This window comes from Esox lucius, chromosome 11 (assembly GCF_011004845.1).
Source record: "Esox lucius isolate fEsoLuc1 chromosome 11, fEsoLuc1.pri, whole genome shotgun sequence".
Lineage (NCBI taxonomy): Eukaryota > Metazoa > Chordata > Actinopteri > Esociformes > Esocidae > Esox > Esox lucius.
In genome coordinates this window covers 50927098-50936136 of record NC_047579.1, presented here as the reverse complement: position 1 = coordinate 50936136, position 9039 = coordinate 50927098, and the positions used below count along the sequence as shown (strand labels likewise).

At 41.0% G+C, this 9039-nt stretch overlaps 1 protein-coding gene across 4 annotated transcripts; it reads left to right on the top strand.

The window, feature by feature from the left end:
• Positions 1–467: 467 nt before the first annotated feature.
• On the top strand, positions 468–7612 carry LOC105009678. Of its 4 annotated transcripts, none has more exons than XM_034294982.1 (8): positions 468–764; positions 3044–3235; positions 3829–3931; positions 4068–4464; positions 4551–4587; positions 4777–7059; positions 7192–7249; positions 7417–7612. In XM_034294982.1, the coding sequence occupies exons 1-8, from the start codon at positions 750–752 to the stop codon at positions 7572–7574; spliced, it is 3243 nt and encodes a 1080-aa protein (XP_034150873.1). In that variant the 5' UTR covers positions 468–749; the 3' UTR covers positions 7575–7612. The 4 variants fall into 4 exon arrangements, with proteins under 4 accessions (XP_034150873.1, XP_019906209.3, XP_019906210.3 ...); XM_020050650.3 differs by having other exon boundaries at positions 468–2143; XM_020050651.3 differs by having other exon boundaries at positions 468–3235; positions 3829–3910.
• Positions 7613–9039: the final 1427 nt, after the last annotated feature.

Here is a 9039-nt window from a genome sequence, read left to right as displayed (position 1 = left end):
ACAAACTAACAGGGTAAAGATAGGAAAGGCTAGTTTGTAGGCAGGACGGAATATATGTCTTGAGACAACAAATAAGTCACTAAATTACCTAGAGATAATAAGGATAATACGAAATAAGTTACGAATAGACCACTGCTGGGCACTGCACCTCGTGTGGTCGTTTGCCAAGAATTTCTCCGACAGCGGGCAGCAGGAAAGCCCTTCAGCAGATGCGTCGCTAGGAACACAATACATTCGGGTTTATAGCTCACCCTCCCGCCCCGATCGGGACAGAAATTACAGGGTTTTGAATGTATCGGAATTATAGATGAATAGATCACGGGATATTTTTTTATTACTATAATTTTTGTTCGACTTGAGATATGGAGTTATTCATAAAAGACGCCCAGGGCTAACAACACCACTGCCCTTCAGTATCCAATATATTTAAATATCTACATAATTTGATTAATGTAATGCGTGAAAACAATAACCAAAACAATAAATGGTTGCTGGAGTTAAAGTGTTTGGATCCCTTTTCCTCAGTTTTTCCATACAAACTTATCGGTGACCATGGGTAACGAAATGTGCGTCCCCGGCTTCCCCCAAATAGTCCGTGGAGTTTGTAACTCGGAGGCGTGGTCAATCGCCTTTATGACGTCATAGTTAGGCACAATAGACTGGGTATAAATAGGGGCAGCTCGGTTATTATGCCATTATTATTCAGTTGCAAGTGGAACGCAGATACACTGTAGCCATCGAAGTTTACTATGGAGAATCAAAAGGTAAGTCTATACATAATATGCTATAAGAGGTAGAATCCCAAAGCAGCATTGATTCTGATTATGGCTGGGGTCTATGCAAGGTGCCAAAATAAGCAACCTATTATTTTTAAATCTTTCTCAAAACATGTTGATGGAGAAATCCCGACGTACCTGGCCGCTAGCATTCTCTTTAATTTCCTGGTTGCATTTATTGCTCGCTTTTCCTTATATGATTTGCTACCTACGTCCTTACCTTAATTCCTAACTTCCTTAGTCCCTTTCCTAGTTCCCTTTATTGCCTTATTTCATTTTCTGCTTCCTTAGCTTCAAGTTTCAGTGGGCCATGCTACAGCTGGATGCCATAAGGCAGAGGAAGAATGGACATGGCACCATTCTACATGTATAAAAATATTATAATGTATTTAAATAGATATGAATCCCGAATGCTGATTGGCTGATGCCGTGATATTGGACAGGGTATACCACGAGTAGAGCCAGGTTAGGAGGTTCCAGAGAAGCTTCTACAAACTGGACACTCCTGAGCCTCGCCTTCCCAGCATATGTACAAACAACTGACCCAATAATCGTGGAACTATTAAAACGAATATGAAGATTCGTTATATATTTAAAACGAAGAACGTATTCTAACTTAAAAATGTAAGGCACCTGAAAATTCGAGACCATATTATAGGGCTGTTGTTACTTTTCCAAACGTCTATAAAATATATGAATATAGTAACAACTATACGGCACCAGCTGATACACATTGCCATATGCCTAATAGTTTCTATGTTTTTTTATTATTATTATTGTTGCGTTTATTTAAAAAAGAATAATAATCACCGTCGTAAGACCAGGCCGACAAGAATATCAGAATTTAAAGTCCTGTCCGGTCATGATCGGGTTCGGGCTGAGAATGAACACGTGTGTACGAACAAATCTGATCTTAAAACGATAGTACCATCATTTCACCGACTGTTCGGAGACCGTGTTAAGTAAAAAAATAAGATAATGCTTGATTCGCAATAAGACCGATCGTTATTATAACATTCGTAGCAGCCTCAGTAACAACAACCACAATTATATGAATGATAATAGAGGAATAACACAGAAACGTACCACAATATTAAATATTGTATCATACCGTATTAATGTATAATAATAATACATTATATTTGAAGGATGACCATGGGTAAAGAAATGTGCGTCCCCGGCTTCCCCCAAATAGTCCGTGGAGTTTGTAACTCGGAGGCGTGGTCAATCGCCTTTATGACGTCATAGTTAGGCACAATAGACTGGGTATAAATAGGGGCAGCTCGGTTATTATGCCATTATTATTCAGTTGCAAGTGGAACGCAGATACACTGTAGCCATCGAAGTTTACTATGGAGAATCAAAAGGTAAGTCTATACATAATATGCTATAAGAGGTAGAATCCCAAAGCAGCATTGATTCTGATTATGGCTGGGGTCTATGCAAGGTGCCAAAATAAGCAACCTATTATTTTTAAATCTTTCTCAAAACATGTTGATGGAGAAATCCCGACGTACCTGGCCGCTAACATTCTCTTTAATTTCCTGGTTGCATTTATTGCTCCCTTTTCCTTATATGATTTGCTATCTACGTCCTTACCTTAATTCCTAACTTCCTTAGTGCCTTTCCTAGTTCCCTTTATTGCCTTATTTCATTTTCTGCTTTCTTAGCTTCAAGTTTCAGTGGGCCATGCTACAGCTGGATGTCATAAGGCAGAGGAAGAATGGGCATGGCACCATTCTACATGTATAAAAATATTATAATGTATTTAAATGGTTATGAATCCCGAATGCTGATTGGCTGATGCCGTGATATTGGACAGGGTATACCACGAGTATGACATAGCTTGTTAATGATTTCATTGTGTTAATAAAGGGTTTATAAGCGTCAGGCATCTCAGTGGTTTGTGATTATATGTTGAATCCAAACTGTGACCTGATCCAATGTAAAACCAGAGGTTTGAATCCCTCAGCTTACCAGGTGAAAAAGTCTGTTCCTGTGTTATTGAGCAAGGCACTTGACTCTTCTTGCATTTGTATGGTGCTATGGATAACAGCATCTGCTAAATGACAAAAATGTAAATGTAAAAATTGGATTATCATTAATAGTAGGCTAAATGTAGGCTCTGTGATGTTTGTAGAAATGTGTTATTGTGGTGAAATGTACAACCTATAGTGTGTCTCTGTGTCTGGAGTTAAGGAGTTAAATGAATCATGCACCCTAGCTTTTCTCATTCTGAATGATCTATGTCTTTGACTGTAATACAGCATAGCAACCTGCATGCAGCCGGCTGGTTCCTGACCCTACTCAGCCTGTTCGGTGTTGTTTGGCCCAAGGATGGGAAAGCAGACACCGTTGGAAGTGGTGTGGGACGGCCAGTAGGAGGCGCTCGCTGTGAGGTAAAGAAGGATCTCCTGCCTCAGACTGAGCAGAGGTTCGAGAACAGAAAGAAAGTCAAGGTGAGAAATCAGAATGGAGGTGACCTGGATATTTTTGTGATGTGTTTTCAGTCTCTGCAAGTTGTTCTGAGGACAGTAAATTGTACATACTATAAAAAAAATTGCCCGGACCATGTAAGCGGTTTTATTGGGACTGTTTCTAGCATGGCATAGTTCATCTTCAGTCTCTCTAGAAATTGCTCGATTCTTATGATTATTCCTAGGAAGTTAGTAGATACTAGTAACCCTATTACTGGCTAATAAGCTGTTAAAACAGCCAGTGGCAAAAGCAATACAGTTCATAGACGCTATTTGGCCAATTAACTATTAAAACAGCCAGTGGCTAAAGAGGATTTGTTCAAGATAGAGACAAGAAGCTATACTGACACCCAGCACCTGTACAGCTCTGTGGTGTAGTGCCTAAGGACCCAGCCTTTCATGTGGGTGACCTGGGTTTGAATCTCCAGGGGGCAATGTTTTATATTGCATGCCAGCTGAACTAGGCTTGCCTGGTTTCTTGTTTCTATAAAATGAAATAATCAATGTTATTGCTCTCCTAAAAGGGCTGTATTGAAGTGTCTTTAAACATGTAAATTACTGTATTTTCTTTTAAGACAAAACGGATGAAGAGAAACAAAGTGGAGCCAATCTCAGAGAGAGATCGAGGTCCGAAGTTAAACTCTCCGTTAACAACAGGTAATCGACTTGCATTTAAAGGTGATTTAGAGATATCATTTTAGTTATAATTTTACTAGGGACTTAAAATGACCAGGCTCAAAGTTGGCACATACTTGATTCAGAATGTCACATGATTATAACATATTTACCCTAGTGAATGCTGCTTTGTGCACAGGTCCCTCCACATCAACAGGATCACTTGGCATGGATGGACCTCAACCCGTACAGTCTGGAAAGAATGCCCAGACTCAGACCACCAGGACCAATCAGACCTATGGGACCAGTCAGACCCGTCAGACCAACGGGACCAGTCAGAACAATGGGACCAGTCAGACCAATGGGACCAGTCAGACCCGTCAGACCAACAGGACCAGTCAGACCAATGGGACCAGTCAGACCCGTCAGACCAATGGGACCAGTCAGACCAATGGGACCAGTCAGACCCGTCAGACCAATGGGACCAGTCAGACCAATGGGACCAGTCAGACCATCGGGGCTCCTCAACTCCAAGCCATCAATACAGATTCCTTTAATTCTGTTATCAACTGTTTTCTTGAAAAACTAACAGAGGAGTAAGTCGAAGCTTCTTTTGTATTCAGCTGTATAATGGTCTGGTTTTTGGGTTCATGTTTGTGCTAAATTATATTATTTTCCGCAGGCAATTGAAGCTGTTAAGAGGTGGCAATATGGACCCTGTAAGTTTGTTTTTTACCTAATCTGTAAATCATGATTATTAATATATTGTATGTGAAATAATGTTTCAATAAAATTAGATACAAGCCCTTGATTTACAAGAATAAAAACATTTTTAGATTGTTTTGTCTTTGAGGAGCTTGGCTACAGAGACCGGCTTTTAGGTTACCTAAATCTTTTCTGTCCTACAGGTGATGAAGACATTACTTGCCATGGTGATTTCAGAAAGTGTACTGTTTGCGTCCGAGGCCGTCCTGGAGGTGATTATGCCTGCAGTTGAGCGTTTTGTTAAAACACACAGGTCTCGTAACAGTTCGGAGGAAAAGTTAAAACATGGACAGGCTCACCTCGGTGTCAACAGTACAAAAGCCAACATAAGCCTGTCAACACAGAGTATGGACAGGTTACTTACTGAGGAGTTTCACACCAAAGCCTCTGAAACGATCAGGGATGTTGTAAGAAGATTCATCTATTGCATGTCTTGTTGTACTATACCTCCATCCACTATCTCAACACCTAGCTCAAGTCTCACGCAATCTATCGGATCAGCCAGCTCTCCAGCAGAGAGAGAGCAGATCCTTTCTTGCACTGTTGGTTGTTATAACCGCATGAAGAACAGGCTGAAGAGGATTTTTCCGTGTCTCATTAAAGAAGATCTCTCCGGTACATTTGTGGAGCCCACCACTGATTCTTCAGCACCGATTCCAACATTGAGCCCTGGTCTCTCCTCCCAAATGTTAATGCAAGACCATGTCCTCTTTCACACCGCTAAAGAGATTGTCAACCAGGTTCTGGCCTTGTCGAAGTCTGTGGTGGAGAAGGACAGCTTATCTAATGGAAGGCATCATTCCGAAGAGTCCTTTGTCCTCGATGGATTTGTGGATGCCATCTTGGCTGACTTGAATGGTTCCAATAGTTTGGTTGCGTCTGCCAGCAAACAGGGCCTCTCTGGGTTTACTTCTTTGCCATCTGTATCCCTAAGTTCTGAGGAGTTTCAAACTAAAGCCTCAACTGCAGTTAATGGGATCCTTCATTCAGGTTTGATTGACTTTGTAAATACTACAAGCCTAGATGGTAGAAGTGAGGAGTTTTTGAACAGAACAAGTATTGATAGTGATAGAGATGTCCAAAGATTCCAAAAGACTAGAACTGAATCTTTATCCACCTCTTCTCACACCAGAGCTGTAGCCTCTGAAATAGTAAAAAACATTTCTAAAAACTTTGAAAGCTTTGCCCTAATGACTCAGGCGTCTGACACCGCAATGTCTGGTCAGTTAGAGAATTCCTTGTTCGCTTCAAGCCTTCCTTCCACTGTGCTTGATAGAGTCAACATGAAAGGAAAAGAAATGCATGCACACACTTTTTTGCTGCTCAACACTGTGTTCACCAAGGTCAAAGATTTTTTTGTCAAGCAACAACCAGTCCTCATAGCAAATGTTGCTGAAGCTCCAAAACACCATGAATCTCTTAGCAGAATAGCCACTCCCATACATGTGTCAGGTACTGAACAACCCACCAGCCAGTCCTGCATTGAGCGGAATTGCAGAGCCATTGTAATTGAGACATTGAAGTGTATCCAGGACAGAATGACCAAGTCAGAGAGGTCGAGGACCTCAGCAGAAGGCCTACTGACTTGCTCCATCGTGCGCTGCATGTTGGAGGAGCTTGATGGGATGAGTCGGGACCGTAATGTTGGAACAAGCCAGGCATCTTCAGGCAGGCAGTCTTCCCGCTTCATCAGCTCTTCCAAATCCAGAGCATCCCAGTATGAAGAGGTTAGGAATTCTGTACCAGGCACTCCAATCCCAAATGAGTTGCCTGTTGAAAGTGACTGCCCTATCATTAGGAGCTCGGACAGTGACATGGGTAAGTCCAAAACCAAACCAGTGCCACCAAACGAGTTAAGACAAACAATCACTGCAATAGTTAACACAGTTATGGAGATCGTTCAAAGACAACAAAATGATGAGAAGGACAATGCAACACTCAGTTCCAGTCTTCGCTACTTTTCACGTGAGCTCACGGACAAAGTTTATGAACTCATAAACAGTCACAACAGACCCCAGGAACTTGTTGTGCCTGCCAGGAAGGCAGTGACTGATTCAAATCTTTTGAAGCTGACGACCGGATTGGAAACTACTCAAAAAGCCTGGGAGACTGAGCTGGTGAACTCCTTTACTAGGGAGTCAGTAAGACATCTGCTAGAGGATCAGATCTTGTGGCATCCTCCACAGCCTCAACTATCAGGTGCCAGCCAAACTATTGCCTCTGATGCTTCTGACAAGGCCTTGGTGAAATCATTAACCAGGGAACTACAGAACAAATGCAATGAGACCAGCTCTTCACCTCCCTCTGCGACCAAGAAGTCCTCAGACACGGCACTTGGCAGTGACAAGACCAACCCAGTTAGGCTTTGGGCCGGTGAAGAGGAAAAGAGAACAGCATTCTGTATTCGGTTTCCACTCTTCTCAAAGGTATTTATGTCATAAACATAATAATACGAATTATAAAGATTGTGTTGATTAATTATTTAGTGTGATGCTTAATACTATACCTTAATACTATAACTATTTTGTGGAATTCCTCCCACCTTTCAAATGACTTAGCATTCGAAGAAGGTCCACTGTCCTACCCAGAACCGGAACCCTGCTGTCAGTAAACAAGGTATGTCAACGCTCTCCAATATACTTGTTGTCCCAAATTAAAAATGAAACTTTTTTTATACTTAAAATTCTGCATTTTACTGAATTATAGGTACCTAAATTAGGAAGGTATGTTAAATATCCAAAGGAATTGGATTCCATTACAGATTTTTTAAAATTATTTTTCAGCAATTGTCAACGATGAAAACACAGGAAAAACTGAGAATGTTTCCTCCACCAAGAAGAAATCAAAGAAGAAATCAAGGAAGCAGTTCTTTGCAGAGGCATTTTCAGATGTCAGAAATGCCATTTCCAGTGTCTTTGCCTCTTGCAGTGGGTCTACCTGACCTGATTATTAATAATATAAAAAATATTATTAATTTCATCAACTCTTCATGTTGTTTTTTCTCATACAGTTTTAGTAGTTATAATGGTAGTATGGTTAATTATTACCTGAACTTCCAGAGTCTGAAACCACTGTAGAACTATATAAAGTGTTTACTTAGGTTCACTGCAATACCAATGATCAAAGAGAGGGAGCACTCTTTCATCTCTAATCACACACACCAGGAGGGGGCAAACACTAAAATAAATGAATGGTAAGAGGGGGAAGGTGTCCAGAAGAGGAGCTGCTGGGAGCTCTTACTCATGCCTTAGCTTTCTATAACAACAGACTTTAAAGAACATCTGTATTTGTCTGTGTAACCGTGAGTTCCATGTCAGAAGGTAACCCCAGACAGGGCCCATTGGTCTGGAAGGAACTCCACCCACTTTGCTATGTATCTGACCTAAGGGACACCAACCAATCACAACCACCCTGATAGGGGGCTGAGTATTTCCCAGAGTTCACTCCCTGGAACAGAGAACCACAGTAAGCAGGTTACTCCGCCCGCAGGTGGCATTGCAGTGAGGACATCGCACTGGAGATGAGAGACTGGTTGGTAAAGACAGCAAGGGTGGATTGTAAATCATTCCTAGACACTTACCGGTGGGGACTGAGTTCCAGCCTAAATGTTATTATTGGCTCATTAGAAAGATGAATGTGTTGAAATCATTGATCTAATGCAGAATCTTCATCTACCTTACTGTACTGCGCTCCAGCCTGAGCTGTGTGTAGTCCCAGTTTCTATCACCTGAGAACACAAAATACGAATTGGTAGCTTATCTTACAATACATTTTCACTTAGAGGTGAAGTGTATAGTTCACACAAAGCACATTATATTGAGTTTTTTAACCTCTGTTTAACCTGAATCTCCTGGTCCATATGTTAAATTAAAAAGATTAATTAGGCCCGAATCAGATCTAGAATATAAAGTATTTTTTTGTTGTTGAGACATAAATTAACATTGCATGGGTATTTAATTATACACTGATTAAGTTGTTAACACTCTGGTCCAGAACTGCTAAAAGTTCCCCCTACATGTACAATGTAGGGATGCACTCATTATTTCATAGTTTGGATTGATGTAAGACTAAACTATAAAACAAGGCCTTTGTACTGAGATGAAGACACATTTAGTCAAAGTGGCTAAGTTATAGCCTGTCAAAGAAAACAGACGAGCTGCCTAGTCATAGCATCTGGAGGCACCACTGACAATCAAGCATTACATTGATCAATATAGTTTTAAATGACATGAACCATAGATACATGCCACACTCCAAATTGCTTAAATCACCTTTCTTTCCCATTCTGACATTCAGTTTGACGGGCAACTGAATGTCTCTTGCACTGAGTTTGCATTTCTAACCTTAATTGGCAGATCAGTGAAGCTCTATGAGAAAAAGCCCTGCCGCCAGCTGTTTGTTTAGAA